At 41.7% G+C, this 26,146-nt stretch overlaps 1 protein-coding gene across 1 annotated transcript in view; it reads right to left on the minus strand.

Annotated features, from left to right (window-relative positions):
* Positions 1-21,316: 21,316 nt before the first annotated feature.
* GPC5 (glypican 5) overlaps positions 21,317-26,146 on the minus strand; it is a gene marked incomplete at its 3' end in the record, with an annotated part of 297,818 nt that continues 292,988 nt past the window's right edge. Inside the window, exon 5 of the mRNA XM_006019222.3 lies at positions 21,317-21,442. Within this exon, the coding sequence (XP_006019284.1) occupies positions 21,317-21,442 (126 nt within the window). The remainder of the gene's footprint in view (positions 21,443-26,146) is intronic.

Below are 26,146 nucleotides of genomic sequence, written 5' to 3' on the forward strand. Positions count from 1 at the left end.
TGTAGGGGCTCTCCATGCTTCTCCCTGGCTGGCTGAGGTGCAGGATGCCTCCGCATGAGGGCTGCCTGCCAGCTAGCCCCTCACTAAAGCACCCTGTGACCCAGCCAGCCTCCCCTCAGCCAGCCCCTACCTTTGCAGACATGGAGCCCAGCTAGGAGCCTGGAGGATCTGGGCATGGCCTGCAACAAAGGGCATGTGCAGGGGTGTGAACAGAAGGGCATGAAGTAGTGGCATAAATTTGTGCTGCTACTACTTGTGCCACTGCAAGCTTATACCCCTGCTCATCTGGACATGGCCCATGTGTCACTTCTCCATCCCTGTGCCTTGCTTGGTACCTCCCTTTTTTCCTACATTTCAGTTCTCTCTGCAGTAATTTGTTCTTCTTTCCTTGGATACTTTTTTCTTGTCTTACCCAGTTGTATTGGTGGCAGAATAGACTTTCTGCAAGATAATCATATGATCGTCCAGAAATTCTCATTTTATTTCAGGCTCCCACATTGGCAGATTGTTCTATATAGCCAGTGCTATCCTCTGGAAGAGCTCTTTTATCTGCATTCTCACCACCCAGCTAATTTTCAGCCTGCTTCTGTAACACAAAAATTCAAAGGCCATGACACATTTTTCAGTATAATTCTGGATGGTCTAACAAACAAATAAAGGAGTGTTAACCTACAACTACTGCACGCAGATTTTGGTTCCAGGATCAACCATCCACTAAAATAAAAAGCCCCAATTATTTGAGGCAGCCATTGGTACGCCATCAAACTTTATTTGATATGCTGGGTTGTTTATCTTGCTTACTTGGATATTGCTTGCTGGTCTCATTAAGTATGCTAAACACGCACTACAGTATTTTTCAGATGATGGCATACACTATTTTGTCAGTATGCCTGATGTTATCTATATATAATCCTTCCACGTGTATACCTTTCAAGCTGTTCTTAATGATATTCTCAGAGCAGATGTCAAGCAGCTTTGGTGAAAAAATACATCCCTCAGACTCTTTTATTTATACTATAACTCTCCAAGTTCACAATACAAATGGAAAGTTTTTTATACCAGTAGGTGTGCTGTATCAATTTTAGGCTCCTATAACTAGAGACCTACTGAATTCATGATTTTGTGGATTCTGCAGAAGTGGGCAATGCCCATGAAATCTGTGTAATCCATGGGGGGAAAAGCAAATTTATAGAAAATAAAATGCTGTCTCCCCAGTGGGAGCCACCAGTCCTCAGGGCACTGTGGCAGCCCACGAGGGCTGGGAAAGAGGACAAGGTGGCTGCCCACTCAAAGGGCTGCCAGCAAGATGGCTGCCACACCCATCCCTGGCCACTGATTGGCTGCAAGGCTGCCTGTCATGTGGGCCCACACTTCTCCAAAAATCAGCAGTGAGAGGCAGGGCATTATGATAGGCAGCCCTTACAGCCAATCACTGGTGAGTGTCTCTAGTGGGTTATGGAATAGAGAAAATCCCACACAATTTACTGATTCGTTTTGATGCACTGGCTGGGGGAGTAGTTAGCTGATTGCACAATTTCACAATGATTACACACTTAATTCATACAACACAATTTTATTTTAAAACTCTTTGCTACGTATACAACACTGCTTAGCTTTAAGAAACACCACAAACATTAAGAACACAATAACTACATATATCAGAAACAATGCTCCGATTGCACTTCCTTCCCAAACAATGCTATAAGAATTAGTGTTACAAAAACAACTATAATTACAACTAAAAGTTAAATTTGAGTCAATACTATTATTTTTCATAATATACTTACAATCCTAGAATTCCGAGAAGCCATATACCAAAATATGGTTTCATTTCTCAGTAGTACAATTTAATGGGTTGGCCTCAGTAGTATGGTTCAATGGGCTCGCCTCAGCAATATGATTCAATAGGCTGGCCTCAGCAATACGATTCAATGAGCTGGGCTCAGCAGTGATAGGACTAAGTCCCCTTCCTTCAGTCCCTTTTGGGCGCTCTGCAGCTTCAGCGTGAACTAAGAGATTGTCATTACTCCCAAATTTGGGCTTGGATCTTACTCAACAGATTCTTTTGCCTTTGTTGAGCATTTTAAATTACTCTTGGGGAGACTTCCATATCACTGCAAATGCCCTTTTCTTACCAATCTTTCCAAAAGGCCCTAGGGTTTGATGTCTCAGAACTCAGGATATTTGCTCTCTTTGTAAAAGACTTCTAAAGATAACATTTAAATTAAGACTTTAAACGAAGTCAGGACATTTTGCACGTAGTCCCCAAAACAATGACTTAGATAAGGAGATAAATCCTATCTTCTTCCTGAAACTGGCTAATGGGCAACCTTTACAAACATTCAAACTATTTTATTCAATATGACAGTGAGGAATGGGACCACTGTGGCCCCTCAGCCAGTCAGAAGCATGGGGGAGGGGAGGCTGTCCATGATCCACCCACGAAATGGCTGCCAAACCCTGAATTCTCTCTGAGAAATCAGGGGGCAGCCCCCTCAAATTCAGTAGGTCCCTACCTATTACCAGGGATCCTGGTTTTCTCTGATTAAAAAAAATGTCCCCAATTTTCAGATTAAAAAAAGGAACCCTAAATCCAAATTTTTCCATGATGAAAATGAAACATTACTAATATTGTGTTTCATTTCGATCATGGCAAAATGTGGATTTTGGGTTACTTTTTTAAAATCTGAAAATTGGGGATTTGGGGTTTTTTTATCAGAGAAAACCAGGATCCCTGCCTATAACTGCCTGTTTGATGGATTGTATGGATACTGTGGACCAGTGGGTGGGTGAGTACAAGGCCCTGGCCTGCCCTTAGAGTTTACCTGGAGAGAGAAATCTTGAGATAGTGGTATCATTTACCTAACTGACTCCTAAGTAGGTCTTAATGACACATTACTTTAAAACTTGGTGGCTGTTAACATTTTGTCTACACTGGCATTCCACAGCTGCTGCGACCATTTGTATGGCATGAGAACAGAACCAGGAAAAGAGTTCAGCAGTACAAATGGGAACCGAGAATTTGTCCCTAAAGTAGTGAACTGTCTTATCCAAATGTTCTTAAGGGAAACAAGTCTCCCACTCAGGGACTGAATCACAGGAGATATTTCTGGGATATAGGTTGTAGCCATGTTGGTCTAAGGACATAGGTAGACAAAGTTCTTTGGGTAAATCTGATATGTTTTATTAGACCAGCTCAAATAGACGGAAAAATTCTTCTTAGCAAGCTTTTGGGTATAAATACTCCTTGCCAGAATGAGGAAGCATTTGAACACTTCATGATACAAATACTAATTTTTAACTTGTAAAGAAATAATCACTCTTGTAATCCCTCAAGTCAATGCCAGAAATCATGGACCTGGTTATCCATCACTTTATTAAAGTTTTATATTGCTGCTGCTTTATATTGTATGTGGTCAACCTGCTTATACATCTTAAATAATACATTGATCAGAAATAATGTTACACAGTGAGAGTGCAGGCAAAAAAACCCAAAAGACTTTTATTTAACATTTCTCTAGTATCCCTAGCCAACTATTTAAATTTGACTTGAGCTGCTGAAAGTGATAAAAGCAAGCATTGTGTTTACCGAAGACCACACACAGATTTTGATTTGCATAACAAAGTGATGCTGGCAAATAAGACCTCTCTGAGTTTAGCATGGTAAGAACTGGAACTTTTTAGCCTTATCCACTAGGTGGCAACCTAAGATGCAGTAACAGAAAGAACAGCTGCTCAACAGACATGTTAAAAACAATTCTCCAAGTTTAATGTTTCTCTAACGTTTTTCATATGCTGTCACTATAACTGGCAAAGCAATGAACATGTGGATAAAGAATTTAGAACAGGCTTAAAAAGTTGAATACTCATGAGCTAATTAGACCTTCTGTGTGTCAAATAAGCCCTAGTAGAGTCAGGTCTGAAAAAAAAAATCCTGTTTTATTGATTAACTATTCCTCTTTGATCTTTCTTAACAGGAATATGCAATTTCAAGCCAGACACCTTTCAAAGGGTCTGAAACTAATGTTGATTATAATATTTTTCTCTTACATGCATCATGATAAAAGTCCCGCTTTCCCAAGAGGAAATCATTTTAAAATTATTACTTGAATTTATATATAGGAAGACAGACGCATCTTCAGGTTGTACAGAGACAAGCTGAAGTGAAAAGACTGTTTTTAAGTCTCCATTTTTTTAAATGCAGTGTGCATACACACTTCATCAAAAACTTCTAAGATAAGAAAGGGTCTTTTCTGCATACTTGTAAACAGTGAGTTGTCTAATGTGATTTTGATGGTGGAACTACTACAAAAAGTTCAAATGCAATAAAATGGCAAAATCTACTTTGTCAGTACCATTTTGCAATTAATATGGCTCTTCTGGGATGGAAATGAAGCCAACAACAGAGAAGAAAGGGCTGAAGCTTGGTCTCTGAACTGACAAAGTCATCTCTGCTAATAAGATCTAGGGCTAGAGCTATAAAAAGTCTTAGATACCTAAGTACACTGTAGTGGAATAGAGGAACCTAAGTCCTAACTTATGATCCAGGCAATCCTAGCTCAGCTGCCACTGAACTCTGGAGGGTGTTCAGGCAGGAGCAGTTCTGTCGAATTTTAGGAAACTCCCTATGTATATGTCTTCAGAGTTCCTTAAGAACCTAGAATTCTTCTCATAGGGCACACCTACACATACATTTAATTTACTGCACACTAAGGACATTTCTACACATGCATACGCTGCAGCACCAGGCACTTTTAAAATGGCTGAAGCTGCAGCAGATGCATTTGTGTAAACGACAAAATGTGCATCAGCACTGAGAAAATGACAATGGTGCACTTTTGAACTGAAACACATCAAAGGTGTCTTAATTCAAAAGTGCACTGCTGCCACTTTCTACGTGCTAACGTGCATTTTGCCGTTTATACAAATACATGCGATGCGGTGCTGGGTGTGTCAGCTCATGTGCTCCGCAGACTCGATTAATTGAGTCTGCTCCAATGTGCTGGATTTCCAGTGTGTCAGAGCAGATAAAGGTATGTGTATAAATGCCCTAAGTTACTGCACAGTAAGCAGGTTTAGGCTGGCGTCTAAAGTGCAGTAATGCTGCAGGCGTTAAAGTGTAGTAATGCTGTGTGTGGACTGACTTGGGACTAGAGTTAGTCCTAAATCAATCCACACACACAATGTTACTGTGCAGTTAGGTGCTCACACATGCTTTACTGTGCAGTAACTAATTGGGTCTAAATTTGATACCTGCATGATGCAGATATCAAGTTTATACCCAAGTCGGCGTATGTCACCATATTTACTGTGCAGTATGGGCATGCATGTGTAGACGTGCTCCCATAGTGCACAGTAATTTTTGGTAATGATGCAGTAATTTTGGTTACTGGGCAGTAAATGTGCATGTATAGACATGCCCAGTGGCAGTCACTTGCTGGTAACACACAGCTGAAGATGAAGGACATGATGTTGCCACAACCCACTTCTAATATATTTACTTAGTGGTTAGATCACTTGCTCAGGGAGTGCAAGATGTAAGATTAATGCACTCCTCACCCTGAGGCAGTTCACAAACATCTCCCAGAATATCTTTACCATTAGACTACAGGCAAGGCTGGAATGGGAGAAATATTCACCTGCTCAAGTAGTAAAATGGGACCAGAGAGCAAACAAACAAAAGAAATCCTGACTCTGTGTATAGTTTATCTAGTACTTAGGTATCCAATTCAGGGAAAGACCTGGGTTCTTGGTTCCTGATCCCTGGCCTATTCCATATTTTATTCAATCAAAAATAAACATAATAATATACTGCAGGGTAAAATGAGGTGGGATTTTACTGCAGGTCAGCTCTATACTGTAACTGCTGATATGCACCCTCCTTCACCAATATAAGTGCAAGTTTAACTGTAGTAGTTTAGCAGCATTCCTGTTACTGTACAGATAACTCTTTTGAGTGCTTTTCCTTGGTTCAGGTCCCCGCTCCCAGGTACCTCCAAAATGCTATATTAACCAAGGAGATGGGTGCTTTAAATTCTACCTACTATAGGTTCAAGGACTGTCCTATTGAAGGAAGTACCTGAAGCAGATGCTAGTAGCAAAGCATAGTGCTTTGCAAAGGTATGTACAAAACCTCATTTTGCTGCCTTGCATATGTCAATGACAGAGACATTTTTAGGGGAAGCCACCTAAACCAGCCTTCAGTAAATATACCTGGAAAGTACTTGTTGCCAGTGTCTTAGATTATTTGCAGCAAAATACTAGAAATCTGGAGATAATAGGTCATCACGGATCTCATCAGCAGTGCGACTGCAGATAATGATGGAGTAGACCAGGAGGCGATGTGCCATCATTGCCAGGCCAGCTCACCCAGATCTGTATCAGGTCACTTAGCCAATGGAGTCAAAGGTCCCACAGCAGAAGTGATATGGAAGGGTTCCATGATTTTTGGAAGGTTGAAAACCAATTGGTTTTAGGAGATGATCCAAAAGGCTGCATCTTTTGCAAATAAAAAAACAAGGTTGCTGAGACATCTGAAGAACCGGCTTCAGTCAAGTGCAAATGGTAATTAATGGTAGACTTTTAAACACAGTTACAGGAGGTTAATATAACTGGATTAAACCATGACACTTACTATTAAAAAAAAACATACCTATCAAGTCAATAATTATCCTTTGAATGTTTTAGCAAAATGGCAGATAAAGAGATCAATTTGATCAGATACTTCTAAATTATATAAATAACTAGTATTTTTAGACGACCATATTACACATGCAATGTTTTGCAGAAAAATCTCTATTAACAACAGAGCAGTGAAGTAACCAACCAAGGGTTTTCTTATAAAATGAGCAATTTACTTCAGCTTCACAGTGGAAATGGTATAGAAAACTACTTTGCACTTAAGGCTTTAAATCCATTTCTAACACTATTCCCTTTAGAATTCTTGTCCTTTGACAATAATAAAAATATGAATTAATCTGTGTGCCTGTTAGGAAAATGTAGGAGAAAAATACAAAAATAATTTAAACAATGCCACTGCAAATCTAGAGTAACTCTACTGAAGTCAGGCAGAATCTAGAAATCCAATTCTAGCCCACAGTTTGGATCAGTGTAAAATCTGCAGAGTATGCAAAATGAAGGTACCAAGGTGGCTATAAATCCTTTTACATTTCATAATTGTTAAATATCTAGGCAGCCACTATTACTCAAAAGTTGCCTGTTAGGACTGAGAAGCTCTGAACATTTTGTATGGGAGTGCTGTGAATACTTTGACTGACGCCCCCTGAGAAGAACTGTCATAGCCCAAAATATTGCTTAAATAATTCATGTAGAACTGTTATATTAAATAGCTGCACTTGGATGTGATAAATGCTTTTCTTTCAGAAATATTTAATGCTTCGGAACCTAGCTATGCAAAAGGTTTTATTGTAATATAACACAAAATTCATTATTGAAATGGTACCCTGCATCTCAAAATAGAGTCCAATTAGATGTTGCTTCTTTTATAGAACTTCTCTCAAGCATGAATAAACAAATCATCTGTACAGTATAATCCACTGTGATGCATAATTATTTGTTTTATGTTCATCTTATTTTTGAATTTTGCAACAAATCCTCACTCAGTGCCTGTAATGTGAAGGCTCACTATATAAAAACCGATGATAGATTTTTTGTCTTGATTAATTTACACGCACGCACGCAAGCACACACACACACACACACAATGGGTCCTAAACTCCACAGCCAAACCTTATTTCATCAGCTGCTAACTTCTGCGGCAACTTTCCATTGCTACTGCTATATAGAATGAAATAATGTAATTCTGTCTTCCTTTCCTCACCCTCCAAACCCCCCAAAAAGAGGTTGAACAGAAATCAGCTTACAAAACAAGGCATTTATATTTGAATGAAGCCTATGGAAAAATATATATATATAATCCCAACCCTTCATTGGTTTTCCTTCTTTCTCTTTTCTCCTAGTGCATTCCTTCCACTGTCTATGACTGTCCTTTCTTAAGATTTTTATGGGGTTTTTTTATTCATGTTTTTTCACTTTTTGTTCAGTTACATGTATTTCCCAGTCAAGAAGATATCATGAGATTTATGGAAATCCTACATTGAGAACTGTGATTATTACAATTATTCATCCAGAAAGACTCCGTTTTATTTTTAATATTATCATTATTTCTAATTTAAATGTGAATTAAAAGCAAAGTTTAGATAAAATAGAATTTCATGCAAGCAAAATGAACTACAAGTCATTTCAAGTTTGTCTCATTTGTAAAGCCAGTTGGCATAGGTACTGGAAATGCTGTTTCCCTATAATATGTCTCAATTCTTCCTATTTTATATCTTAATGGAATCAAAAGAGTTGCTTTCTTCTAATTCTTTTCTTTCCTGGGTATATGCTTCACAAACTATTGTCCGCAACCACTATTATTCCCAAATTAATGATTACAAGCTCAAAAGAAAATAAACTCAAGTCTCTTGAGATTAAAAAAAAATGTTTAATCTCATATTAAACCAACACTATGGCAGAAAATGTTTACTACTGAGGGGCATGCTGATCATAGAAACAGAAAAACAAATAAAAAACACAAGAGATTTCCATCACAGTAATGTCAGATAATTGAGGAAATAAGCTATGCATATAAAATAAAGCAATAATATCAGTGTCTTTTTACTACCAGTTAACTCTTTTGCAAATACTCTGACATTGATTTCTTACAATCTTAAAATCATAGAAAGAAGCGCTAGAAGGGACTTCAAGAAGTCTTCTAGTCCAACTCCCTATTCAGGGCCATATATATCATCCTTGTCTAAACCCTCCAAGACAAGTGTTTCTGGAAGTTGTTTTTTAAAAATGTCGAGACTGGAGATTCCACAGCCTTTCTAGGTTTTATATTATATATACATAAAAGCTCAGTATTCTTTTCCTTGCAGAAAACTACTTTTTTGGTGAGGCCACCTTTATTTCCCACCTGGCCCTCAAAAAAGGTGATTTTTTTTTGGTATTAAAACTAAAAACTTAGCACTTTAGGTGTTACTGGTCACGTCACACTCCCTCAGTTTTGATGGTCTGTACCTGCACTGTCAGGTTGCTGTCTGTGATTCTGTGTCCCTAATGACTTGGCATTAAAAGTGTAGCCCAGGTAACTCAGGTATAATCTCCCCTTCTCCAATTGAAGGGGATTGTTAGCTGGTAGGTATGCTGTGGGGGATCTACAGACCACTCATTTTCCCTCCATTCCTATAGAACCAGGTCTGGACAGTCAGGAGACTTACATTTATTTACATTAACTTATCACAAGGAAAAGAAACATGGATATAAACATATGTACAATATATATATATTTATAAGATATCTAAACAAATAACATAAACAATACCCTCTGGGTAAATGCAATAAAACCTTATACCAGTGCTCCAGATACAGGTAAATCACAGGTAAATATCTGATCTGAAACAGACAAACCCCAAAATAAACATAGATAGCCAACAGATAAACTATAGATAAGTATGGATGAACAATAAATAAGCCACAAATAAATACAAATAAACAACAGATGAAATAATAGAAACAATATTTTTTTGTTTGGTAGATATTTTTTGCCAGGCAGCCACTTACATCAGCACCCTCAACCCTTGTGAATGCCTGGTCCTTGGCAGTGACAGGGGGTCCCAGAAGAGGCCTAGGACTCTACTCATCTACTCATTTACAAACATCACAACACTCATGGTGCAAGAACCCCAAAGATAAACTTAATCCCAAGGGGGAAACCCCAATGCCCTTGGGCTTTTCCCAAGCCCTACAAGGAAGCTGGTAACTTTAGGGGGGCCCTCCCAGTGGGACCTTCACTTTCAGGAGCCCTTCACTAACCAGGGGGAACTCCCCTCCCCTGTGGGAATCCTCTTTTCCCTGCAACTCACGGCTCCCAGGCCTGGAGGGTGGTCCTCCTGCAGTGGGCCTGCAGTGGGCTTCGGGGGGGGTTGTGGGGGGTCGCTGTTCCCTGGAACAGGGATCCTCAATTCAGGGCTTCTGGGGCCTCTGGCTTGGCCCTGTCTGCTGGCCCAGTAGCCCGATTACTGCCTGGCTCCCTGGACTCAACCTTTTGCTATGGGTCAGAGGCCTGAGCTGATTCATGCAGCATCAGGCTCGGTCTGCTCCCAGACCCTCCGTGCAGCACCTCTTGCACCAAGCTCCCAGCCTCGTTCCTGCGGTTGAGGACCTGAGCCGCCCAAGTGCTCTGAAGGCCCTACTCCATGCACCGTCCTGTGTACCATGTCTCTGGCTGCACACCAGAGGTTGCAGACCTGAGCCACCGCATGCAGCTCCCAGGATCTGGATGCTGTGCGCTGTGCTGCACACCAAGAGCCTAGCTGCTGGCGCCGTCCGCCGTTCCCCGCTGATGGAAGTCTTCAGGGGGCTTCTGGGATACTGCTTTACCCTGCTGAGCAGCTCTCCTCAGCTTTTCTAAGCCCCACTCTTCTCTCTTCTCTGTCCCAGATGTGCTCCCCTCATGCTGGGCATGCAGCTCCTTTTATATGCTCCAGGGCTCTGCCCCTGAAGTCTTCCGGGCCTGAGTGTTGCAGTCTTCAATCAGGTCTGGGGGGAGGGGGGGAACTCCTCTCCCCCTCCCCTCAGGAAAGGGGTGTGACTTAATTCCTCTTGCTGCCTCCTGATTGATGGATTGGTTCCAACAATCAAAACAGCAAGATTTCAAACCTGGGACTGAACCCAAGCTTCAAAAGACAAGCCTGCTACATGATAAAGAGACTGCAGGCTTTGGTTCTTAGTAACAAAAGCTCTGCCAGTTTTATTATCTATTTTAAAATATACTTTGAAATGTTGCTCTTCAGAATGGGTTAGGCCTCATTGGATTATTAATCAATTATTGCATGTACAAATCACACAAAAGCCTTGCTAAGAGCGTGAACTGAAGTAGGCCTCACTGGATGTTTCTACATAAGATGCTTTACTGTGTATTAGACTAATCTAAAGTGCAATGAAGCATCACTGTCTATACATGCGCATGAATTACTGCACGTTCAATTAGGCTAATGAGCCATTTGCTAGTATCAACACATACAGGTACTAGAAAAAGGGAGCATTAACTAATGCACCAAAGCATACATGTAGATCCTGACTGGGAGCAATTTGGTTCCCTGCTGCCTGAACTGACTGGGAGCACAACTGCTACCTGGCTAAGCCCCAATATCCACGGGGTAGGGGAAAGCTGTCTCAGCTCCAGGGCAGCTCTCCCCTGCCCAGTTGATGTTGGGAGTAAGATGCCTTAGAGCCAGGACAACTTCTCCCACCCATCCCCTGGAGCCCAGGCCTGACCCCCATGTCCTCTGCCAGCCTGGGACTGGCACCCAGGGGAGTCTGGAGCTAGCCCTGATTGCTGTAGAGGGGGTAGAGCAGGGCAGAAGCAGCCCTGCACTGAACAACTCTAATCAGATTCATGCCCAGCCGTAGTTTAATGCACCTGCATTTTCTGCTCAGAAAATTCAGGCACATTTATTGCATGTGTAGAAATGCCCACTGGAACAGAACTAAGTATATCATACATGGCTTAAAATTTGTCAGTCCTCATAAGTGCTTTGCATGTCCAACAGTTAGAAATTGAATTGATAAGACTGAGATCAAAACAAAGATCATAGTGACCTGGAAAACAGTTTTCTCTGTCCAGTGGCGAGGTGACACTAATTGGTGAGAACTGGGATGTGGATGATGCCACCTAAATCTGCTTTAGTAATTAGTCAGAAACAGGATGTGTATGCTCTAAATATGACGCTGCTTTGAATATTGAATGTATTAAAAAAGAGCCTTGGAACCCTTAATACTTAGCAGTGGGCTAAGGTTCACACCTATCTGATGTGTGCAAATCACCTAGATTCATAGATGCTAAGGTTAGAAGGGACCTCAACAGATCATCAAGTCTGACCCCCTGCCTAAGCAGGAAAGAGGGCTGGGGTCAGATGACCCCAGCCAAATGCCTATCCAGCCTTCTCTTAAAGCCCCCCAATGTAGGGGAGAGCACCACTTCCCTTGCAAGCCCATTCCAAATTTTGGCCACCCTTACTATGAAGAAGTTTTTCCTGATATCTAGCCTAAATCTGCTCTCTGCAGTTTGTGACCATTGTTCCTTGTTACCCCAAGAAATGCCCTGGTGAAAAGAGCATCTCCAATCCCTTGCTGCGTTCCCCTAATGAATTTGTAGGTGCCCACAAGATCACTTCTCAGCCTTCTCTTGCGGAGGCTGAAGAGGTCCAGGTCCCTCTGTCTCTCCTCATAGGGCTTGTCCTGTAATCCTGTAAGTCTCTAACCATACCTGGGTAGCAAAGTGTACCAGCTGGCCATGGATATTAGTGTCTAGGCTTGTTTATGGCCAATAAACTTGTCTGAGCTTCTTTTATTAAGATCCAAAGCTTGCTGTCTCTTTCTTATAATGACAAAGTTACTAGGGGTACAGAATCACAGGTGGCATCCAGATAGCACAGGAGCAAACCATCCAAACTGGGGAAGTTCAACATGATCAGTAGCACCTAATGTCCTAACACTTGCAGAGTCAGATGACAACATTTAGCAGAGTCTGCCCTGGCAACATTGGTGACTCTTCAGAATCCTACAAGTGGTAGTTTGGTTGTCCTCACTTTCTTCTTTGGGCCAGTTTCCCCAGAATGCATGCTGGTCAGGAACTTCCAAGGAGTAGCGCAGGGCCATTCCAGAAGAAAAATATTTCAGGTCCTGGGTATTTAGGATTCTTTAATGAAATATCAAAATTTTATGTAGAAATCTCATAGTTCACAAAAACGCTTTAGTGAAAACCCCATTTTCCTTGAAAACCAGTTTTAGCGGAGGATTCAAAGCCAGTCCCAGATATTTTGTTTACCAATTTCCTTTCCTTTCCTTTAATTTTTAGCTTATATAAAAAAAACAACCCAAACCTTTATCAAAGCACCCATCTCCTCAATTCACATGTTGAGTCTTGAAACTGTTTGTTATTTGGGTTCATTTGAATTAACAGTTGTAGACAGAAGTCCATTTGAGGACAACATATTTTTTCTTGATTATGAAGTTAGTATTAGTGAAAAATTAAATTAACTGATTCATTTTCCTTTCATCTTTATATCTCTTTCTGTGTTTGTTTGCAGGTTAGTAAAGGATCCAGGAGTGTACTCTTGTCCTCAAAAGCAGGAGAAGCAAACAGAAAATCTTCTCCAATATGTCTGAATGCTCTGCTAAATCTAAACATTTATTGGATAACAGATTAGAGTCTCCTGTATTTTTAAATCTTCTAATTTGGATATTCTTGCTATGAGTTTCACAGATACTTATTACTTGCAAAATTGATTAGCTGTTCTACAATATCCTTGTACTGTTGTAACTGTGAAGCTTTTTAATCCTTCAGCAGACAACATTCTATAATTTCCCTCCTCCCACATTAGTTTCTCTCTCTTTGGAGCCAGTATTCTAACTATATATAACAGTATATATACTCCTTTTCTCCATTTTTGTTTTTCTATCTATCTTTGCCAGCAATCCAGGCATATGACTCAGTCTACCGAGTCTGTATAAATGTCAGTTAAACCATATCATAGACATGTGCAAGAACCTGTCACTGCTTGAATATTTTCAGCGTTTTAGCTTTCAGCACTAAGGTTGATGCATCTTGATAAATAAACAAATATTTTCCACCATTCATTTCTTTATGTTTTGTTCATGTTTCATTCATTAATCACCTTTTCTATATCTTGTGCATGCTCCTTATGGATCCAATTGATAAACTATGTCATTGAAATGAATTATGCCCTTAAATTCAACTCTTGGTATCCAACCACAGTTGCCAGCCACTGGGAAAAAAACATGGAGAGAGTAGGAGGAATCCTAGTCCTCACACCATACAGTAAACATGGACTTTACTGGTTAGCAGGAAAAAGAGAAGAGGTTACTTGAAATGGGATGGAGCTGCTATTGCTGGATTTGTTTTAAGTCTTAGCCTGCTTCCTTGAAGACAAAACTAGACAATCACAAAAAAGGGGAAGAAAAAAATAGCAAAGATAGAAATCACATGTCATTGCATGGACACAGAAACATGGACACAGCACACTCTTATCAGTCTCTTCAAGTCTCAGCAAACTTATGTCAGTGTTGGGCTGCTTAAGGCACTGTTTTTAAGCTGTCTATCTCATCACAGGCTCACAGTAGTCTTGCAAAAGACTTAGTCTTGGCTGGCTAAGCCATTCTTTTTTAAAAACATAAGGCAAAAAAGATATATAGGAAAGAGAATAAATAAAGCATGAGAAGGAAAAAAAAAACCACCAGAGGGAACAGGTAACAGCAGGAACCCAAGTCACATTTTAGAGGGGTCATTCAGGATTTAGTCTAAATCTCATGAGTTGGTGATGTCATTATGGTCTGATCTCATGTACATAAGTGCATATTTAAATATTTTCCTAGAGAGAAATGGAGAGTTGATCCTGATTTAGGAACCCTTAGACCAGGAGTGGGCAATTATCTCAGATGCAGGGCCACTTACTGAATTTTGGCAAGTTGTCAAGGGCCACATGGGTAGCCTTGCCCCTTGACAGGTGCCCTGCTTCCTGGTCACCATCTTGGAACCAGAAGTCCCACCCCCTAACCCTGACTTTTGCCACCAGAAGTTCCCCCCTCCCTTTGCCCCCAGAAGTACTCCTTTCAGCAAGGGGTTTTGCCCCTTGGAACCAGAAAAACACCAAATTATATTCTAAAAAGCAAACATCTAAAACATTCATTAATTTTATTCAAAAAAAATATTTTTGCCCTGGTTTACATGTGTTTGTGTATTGTACATAGAGGTGATTGCACAATAGCTTAAAATGAAGTCTTACGCTTGTATATTGTGGCTGGGATGTGGCTAACTTTGAGAGGGACCAGAGGAGGGCCACTTGCATGGTCAGGGGGCAGCAGACCAGGCCCTACGAAGATAGACTAAAGGGCCTGAATCTATTCAGCCTCCACAAAAGTAGATTGAGAGGGGATCTGGTGGCCATCTATAAACTCACCAGAGGGGACCAGCGGGAATTGAGGGAGGCTCTGTTCCCATCACCTGGGATAACAAGGAATAACAGCCACAAATTGATAAAGAGGAGGTTCAGGCTTGATATCAGGAGACATTACTTTATGGTTAGGGCTGGCAGGCTCTGGAATGGGCTCCCAAGGGAGGTGGTGCTCTTCCCTACCTTGGGGGTCTTCAAGAGGACATTGGATAGATATCTGGCTGGGGTATTATGGCCCAGCCCTCGTTCCTGCCCAGGGCAGGAGTTTGGACTTGATCATCCATTCAGGTCCCTTCCAACCCTAGAAACTATGAAACTATTGTGGGGTATAGGTTTGTGGGGGCTGTGGGTATATAGGGTGAGGGAACGTGTGTGTGTGTGTGTGTGTGTGTGTGTGTGTGTGTGGATGGATATGTGGGGCATGGGTGAGTATGGGGGGGCTGTGTGTGAAGGGAGGGTGGCTGGGGTGTGTGAAGGGTTGTGGGGGTCTGCATGTATGGGAGCGTGAGGGGGGCTGTGGGTGCATGCATATGGTGGGGTGTGCATGTGGGACTTGCCCTATGAACACACACACATATACTTTGCCCCTGCCTGCACATACACACTCTGCTCCTGCCTGTGCATGCACCATGCAGCCAGGAGCCAGGTGGTACTGGAGTAGGGCGGGGGCAGGGAGCAGGGAAATTGCTGGGGTGGGCGGGCCTAGGCTCCTGCCTCCTGCTGCCTGCTTCTCCTGGGTCCTATTGCCCCTGGCTCTTGTCATCTTTGAGAGGCAGTCAGGAGCAGATAAATATTTTAGGGGTCCTGCAAGCCGTATTTTGCCCACCCCTGCCTTAGACAGCAAAACATACGTTAGAATTGGAGTTTATAACTCTTCGGGTTACTTCTGTTAATAGAACCAAATCTCAGGAAGATGATGGTACCTTTCATGGTAGTAGCTTTTAAGGTCAATTTATTTCAATGAAACGTAAGTGTGTACTTACATTTATGTATTTGCTACTGAGTAACGGCCTGCATGACTACTTTCATCTCACTTATTTCCAGAATGGAAGGACTAACTTGTAGCTAACAAATTGGAGAAACTTAGGGAATCCTGATCCCCAGTTACAATGAGTATTATTTAACTATTTAAATATTTTATACATGTAACCATCAGGTTTTCTGGACAGTTAAGGCTAAACCTGTGAAACCAAGTTAAGAAAACAAAACTAAAAATAAAAGCAGCCAGCTATAAAAAAGATGCTAAATTAAGATCAAACAACATCAGGAATAAGGGTCCCAAAGTCTTTGTTCATACCTGTATCTTCACTATTAAATGGGCCTTGTCACACATTACATTAAAGACACATTAACTGAACTTATAACTGAGCATTCAAGCAGTAGAGAAAGCATCATCACAGAGTAGTAAAATAAGGCCTTTTCTGGCAAGGAGTATCTCCAGATTGTATCAACATGTCTTGAGCTAAAATTGGACTGCTCTATGGAGGTAGCACAATCAGGAGAGTTTGGTGTGATGGGCATTGGGAACCTGAAAAGGTTTTTTATCAGGCTCCCAGCCTCCTTACTGCACCAAAGCCTTGAACCAGCCAGGCAAGGGTGGAGCAGTTGTGTGATCTATGACACCTCCCCACCCCCCCAATGCAACTTTGACAGTTCAAAGCTCCAGTGCAGCACAGGGACTGGGAATGGCACTGACACCCAGCACCACACTGCATGAGTCAGTTCAAGGCTCTCTTGTGGTGTGAAGGGCTTGGACAGCACAGTCCCAGCCTCCAAACTATATGGGAACTTTGAATCAAGTCCAGTGCAGTATGGGGGCAGGAACTAGATCCTGTGCTGTGCCAATGTTGCTCCCAGCCCTTGCAATTGAAGCCTTGAACCAGATCTGGTATGATCCCAAAGCTAAATCCAAAAATCAGCTGATATTCCCTCTCAGCAATGGGATTGCACCAGAGTCTTCAACAAGCTTAGTACAATCCCAGGACTGAGACTGAACAACAGCTGATTGTCTGACTCAGCCCTGGGATCAGACTGGAGATATTACAAGACTCCAGTGTGGAACTACTATCTGTGCTTAGACTGTACGAAACATTAATGTGATACTACTCAGAAAACTTTCTAAGGCAGGGGTGGGCAAAATATGGCCTGGAGGCCAGATTCAGCCCACTAAGGGATTTTGTCTTGCCTGTGGTGTGTTCCTCAGCCCCATCCAGTCCAGACATGGGGGGCAGCCCAAGCTGTGGCACATTTAGCCAGTCCTGCTGCCCTCAGGTGTGTAGCAGGACTGGGGCAGTATGGAGGCCGGGCTTGCTTCCCAAAGTCCACCAGCAGTGGCTCCTGGCTGCCACCAGCCCTGGCCTCACTGCCTAAGCACCCCAACCCATTCATCCTGCACCCATCACTGGGAGCAGGACATTCAAGGGCAGAGTGAGTGGCCAGGTGGATGGGATGGGGACATAGGCTTGCAGGGAGCAATATCCAAGAGAAGGATGGATGAGCAGAGCTGGGATGACAGGGCAGGATCATGAAGCAGTGACAGCATGGGGCAGGGCCCAGGTCAGAGTTGTGATTTGATGCCTACACATCCTTGCAACAAGCCCCAGCTCCACAGGCAGGGGCATGCAGGGAGCAAATTGTGGCTTTGCCCTGGGACCCAGCCCCATGCTATCACTGCCTCAAGATACCAGCCTTGGTCCTACCCATCCATTTCATTCCCAGGCACTGCTCCTCACCCACCTGCAGCCTATGCCATCCACATGGCTCTGCACCCTGCCCATGTGGGTCACAGCCAGTCTTCATGGAAACTCTAAAACTGTGGACAGTGACAGCATAGGGCCTGGACCTGGGGAAGAGCCATGATCCACTCCCAACACACTCCTGCCCATGGAACTAGTGCCCATCACAGGTATATTCAGGGGGAAGATCGTGGCTTTGCCCTAGGCCCCAGCCCCATGCTGTCACAGCCCCATAATTCAAGCCCTGGCTCCACCCACCCAGCTCACTCCTGGATGCCACTCCCCTCCCATCCATGCCCCCATCCCAGTCTTCCAGACCAGCATGGAGCAGAGCCACTTAGAGAGATCTGGCAAGCTGTTGAGGGGGGAGGGAAGGAGGGGAGGCGGTACTGACCCAGTGCAGGGTGGGAGAAGGAGTGGAGGGCTATGCTAACCCAGCCTGTGACAACTCACCAAAATTCCCTAAGTGGCTCCCCAGCCCAAATAATTGCTCACCCCTGTTCTAAAGCATATTAATGTTTACTACAATCTATATATAACATATACTTAGAGTAACATGTAATGAGGTCCATAGAAACTAAAAAGAATATTTCCTTCTTTTCTTTTTTTCCTGGATATTAGTGGAAAAGAATTACAAAGAAAATGCAACAAATTACCACACATAGTTTCCAAGGTGTTTTTTATAAGGTCGGGCATATATTTGAAATAACAATAACAACAACAGTAATAACAACAATAATAAATAGTAATATATGTATAACTTTTTTCATCACAATTTGACTAAAAATCAACTAAATGCTATTTGGATTACTACTGGATCAAGGGTGTAACTATTTTTTATTTCTTTACAAACACTATAGAAGGATAAAATCCTATACGTAGAGTTCTTTGCCCTTGGAGAAATACCGCAGGATCTATTCATATTTCTTTTTAAAATATAATAGTACAGTTGTATTATAATATCTGATTGCACAATTGGGTATAAATTATACTAATAGTAAGATAATAAGCAATAGAAAGTAGCAATATTTGAAATTCAGCCACCAGTAAATAATTTAGTATAAAATTTCCCATTTGACCTTTTCATCAATAAATTTGATAACGGTAACTTATAATTCATCTGAGTAGAAAGAAGATGAAAGAAGTTGAAAGCAGGATTGAGACAGAACCTGAGATACAGAAGTCAAAGGCTATACAAAATATTTAAAAGATACTTAAAGATGCAAGTGGTATGGTCATTATTAGTTTTCCTTACCTCTTCTTCTCTTTGATAAGGCTTTGATAAAAAGTTATGAAGGTATAAATTTAATCCCATCTAATTTTGTATTACTTCAGTTTTGTATTAACAGCAGAGATACCGATATAAATGGATTAAGATGTATTTGTTAAAACTTCAATCCCAATCTCCCCTAGTAATTCTAGTTCAGAATTATCTTTGCTCTGGGAACTGAATTAACAAAACAAAAGGAATAAACTATGGATTCATGAAACTCCTCCTGTCATCCAAAATGCCATTGTACTGTGCACTATGATATATATTGGTTCCATAGATTTACTGTATTTACTCGAATCCAAGGCAACACAGGGAAAAAGGCCCCTCATCTTGGATTCCAGTACAAGGGAGGGTGAAGGGGAGAGCAGGTGGCTGCTGAAGCTCTACTCTGACCCCAAGCCTGGGTTGGGGCAAGAGTCAGAGCTGCAACAGCCGCTGCTCCCTGCAGCCTCTTCTCCCCTTCCTTCTCGCAGCCTCCCACCCCCTAGCCTCTGCTCCAGCCCACTTCCCTGCCACCTTTTCCATCCTGAGACCTGTAGCCTCTGCCTCATCCTCACCCTGTTAACTCCAGTGCAGCTCCAGCTTCATTATCTCCTGGGCATGTAGCACATGGAAGCTCTAGCCCCTTCCTGGCCATCCAAAGGCTGAGCTGCCACTGCGACTACTACCTGGCAGGAGGCTTAGTTTCCATGTGCTCTGTGGAGAATGCTACCAGAGCTCCACTGGAGAGTAAGCTGGGGGGGCAGAATCTGTGGGGAACAGGTGTGGGCAAAGAGGCTGTGGGGGGCAAGCAGGGGCCCGCGGTTGTGGGGAATGGCAGAACAGGCCACAGGTGATAGAGGTACAGGTGCTGCTGTTGGGGGTAGGTTGCAGGGAGCACAAGTGAGGAAGGCATGGCCCTTCAGCCACCTGTCCCCCTACTGCATACCCCGCAGCTGCTACTTTCCCTGGTAGGAGAGATGAATTGAAGATGACCTCTGATAATTAGATTCTGTATGTGGAAAATTATAACAAATGTATACATTTTCCCTATATAGAATCTAATTACTGGGGGGCTGTGTTAAATTTGAAGTAATCTTGGATTTGGGTAAATACAGTACCTCTTAGAGCTTGGGAATTTATCAGTTCTCTGACACTGTTACTGAGTGACTGCCCACAAGCCACTACTTACATAAAGTAATGTATTTGTTTCACCTTTTAACAGTTTATTTTACTATCTTAATTTTTAATGCTGTCATGAGCAGGGATCCTGGTTTTCTCTGATAACAAAATCCACAGTTTTTCAGATTTAAAAAAGTAAACAAAAATCCATATTTTTCTGTAATTAAAATGAAACGATTTTGAGTTAATTTTTCTAAACCAAATATTGAGGATTTTTTCTTTTATCAGAGAAAACCAGGATCCCTGCTAATGAGAAACCACATATATTAAAACACACATGCCTCCTGAGGATGTGGGGGGACAGTGACCACCCACAGGCGACTGCGCTGACATCAGCCATGAGAGTGGGCAAAGCAGGGAACATCTGCAGGCGGTCATGGTAGTGTTGGCAGTGGGGGGGCAGGATCTGCCCCGCAGCTGGATGCCAAGGCCGAAAGTGCAGGTGGCATACCCGGAAGTGCCAGCGGTACTTCTTGGGGAGGCACCAGCACTCTGCCTGCCCCCCTGCCCATTGCCTAAGCCAAGAGTGTTTGCTCTCAGACACCAGCATTCTCAGGGGGTGCACGTGCACCCCTGTGTACCTCTTATGCAGCACTTATGTCATATACTTCATTCTTCTCAGTCCAAGAAAGTTTTAGATGAATGGCTTGAGTTTGTTGTCATAATATTCATACAAAAGGGAACCTTTTAAAATACCAACCTTGATCTTTTGCAGCCTCAAGGAAAAGTCTCGTTTCTTTTACTCTGATTTTATTTCAGAAATGTCAAACCTTCCTTGTTGCAGCAAACACCACAAGTGCCAGGACAGCTTCAGAAATGTGGTAAAGTAAAACTGTTGATGAGAGCTAGTCCTTTATTTTGTTAAGGGTGAAATATAGGTTGTGTGTTTTTTTGTGAAATTGTTTTGTTTTTGTTGGGTCTTTTTTTTGTCTGTTTGTATTTTATGTTTTAAAGAGTGGAAGATTTTCTCATTTATTTTGCAAAACACTGGCTCTTAACCAAATACAGGCAAATTTTCAAAACTGTTCTACTATAAATAATTCTGGAGGAAAAAAGTAGCTAAGAAAACATGAAGGTTCTTTGTAGGTCATAGAGTGAAAATGTACCTTTTTACAACATCTTCTCCATTCCAACAAGGTAGCCCATCAGCAGCTGCTAGCTCATTAATACACAGCTGATCAGCCAGGCCTCCATAGAATGTCCTATACAGTCGAAGGCTATTGATAAAGTCTCTGCATCAAGACACAAGGAAAATAAGTAACAGAGTCAATCCATAATAATAAACAAAAAATACTTCCATGCATTGTTACAAGTCAAAGATTTTGCCATTTTGTCACTCTCTCTTGGCACTTATTTGCTTATTAATCATTTTGTCAAAATTATATGGAAATGAGATGATCTGAAGGACTGAGACTACTTAATAGCTTACAAACTTGTCATTGTCTTTTGTTGAAATTAAACTAAGTCACAGACTGATCATGAGAAAAAGAAAGTGCTAGGTTTTTTAAGCAATTGCAGCATTGGACAAAATAGGCTTAACCTGTAGATATTATCATTGTTGGGTATTTATATTACTGGTTAGATAATTTATTTCTGTTTTAGTGCATTATACTGCTTTTTTAAATTGCTAGGTTTATTGCATCTCAATAACTGTTGAGGTGACCAGAACTAGGGATATGTGCTATTTCTAACTTATTCCACATTGATCAAGATTTCTCTTGAAAAAGCCAGTGAAGGAATTCCACAATTTCTTTAAGTAGCTTGTTCCATAGTTTCATAGTTTCATAGTTGGTAGGGTCGGAAGGGACCTGAGCAGATCACCAAGTCTGACCCCCTGCCATGGCAGGAAAGAGTACTGGGGTCAAATGACCCCAGCAAGGTGCTCATCTAGCTCTTAAAGACCCCCAGAGTAAGAGCCAGCACCACTTCTCTTGGAATTTGGTTCCAGATCCTAGCCACCCTGACAGTGAAGTAGCGCCTCCTGATATCTAGCCTAAATCTACCCTCTGCCAGCTTGTGACCGTTATTTCTTGTCACTCCTGGTAGTGCTTGGAGGAACAGAGACTCCCCCAATGCCTGCTGGTCCCCCTGACCAGTTTGTAAATGGCCACTAGATCCCTCCTCAGCCTTCTTTTGTGGAGGTTGAACAGGTTCAGGTCCCTTAGCCTCTTCTCATGCTGACTCCTGATCATGCAGGTGGCCCTCCTCTGGACCCTCTCCATGTTGTCCACATCCCTCCTGAAGGGCAGCGCCCAGAACTGGACACAGTACTCCAACTGCGGCCTGACCAGTGTTGCATAGAGGGGGAGGATCACCTCCTTGGACCTGCTTTAGATGCATCTGTGGATGCATGACAAGGTATGGTTAGCCTTCCTGACCGCATCCTCACACTGTCGGCCCATGTTCATTTTGCCCTCAATAATGACTCCAAGATCCTTTTCTGCCTCTGCACTGACAAGAAGGGAGTTCCCCAGCCTGTAGGTATGCTGCTGGTTCCTCCTCCCCAGGTGCAGCACCTTGCACTTGTCAGTGTTGAACCCCATCCTGTTCTCACCCGCCCTCCCCTGTAACCTGCCTAGGTCCGATTGCAGCCTATTCCTCCCTTCTAGCGTGCCCACCTCTCCCCACATCTTAGTGTCATCTGCAAATTTGAACAGGGTGCTTTTTACCCCCTCGTCCAAGTCACTGATGAAGATGTTGAACAGTGCGGGCCCACTGCTCTTAGGGTTAAGAAGTTTTCCAGAGAGTTGATCTAAATCTGCTTTGTTGTAGTTTAAGCCCATTTCCTCATGTTCTGCTCTCTGTGGCAAGAGAGAACCATGTGTCTCCATCTTCTTTTAAATATTTGAAAGCTCATGCTCTCCCACTTCCCTGAATGTTAAAATTAGTTACCAATAATATCTATAGGAAATTAAAATAAATGAAACAAGGGTTTATACACAGGTATTAAAAATCCCCGGCTTTTATCTATACAGTTTGCACAAGGCACAGAACTGTTTTACATTTACAATTTCTGCTGTGTAACATGAATGTACAAATAAATCCAAGACTGTAATGCTGAAAAAATATTCATTAGACTCCTTTTCAGCTATAGTGTTTGCACATCTTTAAAAAAAAAAAAAAATTAAAAACAAAATAAATGTCCATATATTTTTATCCTGTTTTTCCACCCACTGAGTATTTAATTAAATGGGAATTGCATATTAACAATTACCATTTCTCATCTGCTGGGATATATTCTGATTTCAGTTACAATTCTAAATTTGTTATTGTTTTCAGTTTGCTTTTATTCTATTGGAGATGCGATCAGTAATTCAAAACACAGAAAACTGACCCACTTTCTCCAAACTGACAAAACTCAATAATTTACAGTCAGATCCCATCATCTTTACTCATGAATGTAACATGTGCATTACATTAATTTGTAAGTATGTTCCTTATAACCATACTCAGTTTGAATGAGGTAGCCCAGTATTGCCACTATACATTATAGAAATGGACTTAATAATGAAAACATATCTCTGTGTAGAATGCTTCTGATCATTTTCTCTCATTAAATAGTTGGTATTGATCAAATTTTCCTCTTTTACACAATCAATCCATACTTAATACAAAATAGGAATGTGTGCAGCTTCTAGCACTTATTAGATGAACTGCATTACAACAGAAAGGTCAATTATTCTATTAGTAAATGTGTCCTGAGGCAAAGCTAAAGTTAATACAGAAGCACTAACAAATTTCATCCTCTGTAGATGTCTGACCAAAAGCAGTAAGAAGGGTAGATGGTTTAAATGTCAATTTTCAGCCATCTTTTTCTAGAGAAGATAACATATAATTATAGGCAGCTGAGCACATGTGTAATTACAGTCAACAGAAACCACAGATCTTGCTTATCTCTCTATTTTGGAATGTTCATTTTAACTATTTTATTGCCTCAGTTAAAAGCTCTCTGTGAAATTTAGCAAATATTCTCATATTTGCTGGAAAAATACATAAGTGCTTAGATGAGGTGTTAGGGGTAGCTTTTCTAGAAAATTATTCTTTATTCACTCTAGGATTATTCAGTGTCAAAAGCACAGAAATGTCTCTTTTTCCCATTACACTGAGTATTAGAAAATACTAGATTGGAATTCTGTTGCCTAGATTATTATCTGATACTAAAAATAATGAAATGAGTAGGTAGAGGTAGCTGAATGCATATTTTAATGTATAAGATTTCATCTAGAGATATGAAGTACATTTGTGAATTATGGTAGTAAAGGCAGGAAAATATTGGGTTATTAACAATACCTAGGACATTGACCTAGTGCTAAACATTATGAGTAAGACCTCTTTTTCTTGCTTAAGGCTGTAAAAGTAGTTGAAAGCAAGAAAAGAAAGTGCCTTAGCTGTTTCTATTAGCAGCTTCTAACACATATGACAAGAAACAGAGCTACATTAAGAGACAACAACCACTACAAACAGTTTAAAATAATGAAATAATTTGTTGCAGTTTGAATGTTATGACACTGTGGATAACAGAGGATGCTATACTGAATGGAACTGAGATGCTGTGCAAGATCATCTCTCCCTTAAATTGAAGTCTGTACTATATAATGATTGATAATTCCCAGTCTATTATATTGTTTCAAAGGGGGTAAAACATTGCATTACAGTTCACACTCACATACCTATACACAGAAAAAAAAATGGTTATACCATATTTACTCAAATACAGGACAAGGTTCCCCCCCACCCCATAATGGCATGGGGAAAAAAGCCCCTCTTATAATTACAAACAAGGAATCTCACTAAATATATTGTCTATCATTAAACTGCTGCCAAAAGCAGCATGTGCTCAGCAATAGAAACCAACTATGAAGATGATTAGATTCAGCCAACACTAAGCGTGACTATAAAACGCATGGCCCACATTGGGCAAACATGCTGATGGGAACTGTTTTTTTGTGCGAGTGCCCCTTGAAAAACAATGGGCAGTTGCTACTCCAGGAGGGAACAATCACTAGTCCTGGAGATACTGCAATTTTAGGCCAGCAGTCAGAGAGGCTGGAGCAAGTGTCAACAACCTTCCCTGGTGCCAGAAATGTTGATGAGAATCTACCAAAAGGATAGATTAGTGCAACACATCTGAATAAGACATATGGCAGTGCCCATTAAGTGCAATCCCCCTCACTGCCAACTCTTTTTTAAGTCATGATGAGCCACAACATTACATGTTCAAAATCCCTTTGTCAACCCTTCTCACAGCCTGGTGATGCCACTTCTATCAACCTGCTGTGTCCCCACCTTCCATGAAGTGAAGCCAGACCAGGTTGCTCTGTACCTCATCTGCACATACATTTTTGGAGCATCTCAGGATTTGTGACAAGAGCTCCCAGTTCCAGTCATGAGTGGAAGATAATTAACACATCAGGCCTTTCTGAGGGTGTATCTGGAGTAGGCACACATACTGGGAACATCTACATGTGAAATTAATGTAGTACATCAAACTCTAGCGCATAGATGCCAGAGTTTATTGCTCCCAGGAGCTGCATTTATACATGTGCCCAGGACCATAGCACGTTGAGCCAGGTTGGAGCAGCCCTGGCTGGCAGGGAGCCAGGGGTTAGTTTGCCAGACTGGGGCTGCTCCAACCCAGCTCAGTGTGCTGTGGAGGGGCTGGATGATGCACGAGGATGCTTCAGGACAAGGCTAACTAGCAGGCAGCACCACACTGAAGCACCCTTATGCCCCAGCCAGCCGAGTCAGTATCTACACATGCACTGCTGCGCAGTAAATAATTCCGCCACAGGATAATACTTATATTTACACGTACTAATCTATGGTGGCATCTATTAGTTTACTGCAGCCTAGTAGGCCTGCACATGTAGACACAGAGACTTTACTGAGGAGCTAATATTAGGCAGCTCCACAGTAAATGTCTCACGTAGACATGA

This window comes from Alligator sinensis, unplaced genomic scaffold, assembly GCF_000455745.1.
Source record: "Alligator sinensis unplaced genomic scaffold, ASM45574v1 scaffold41_1, whole genome shotgun sequence".
Classification (NCBI taxonomy): domain Eukaryota; kingdom Metazoa; phylum Chordata; order Crocodylia; family Alligatoridae; genus Alligator; species Alligator sinensis.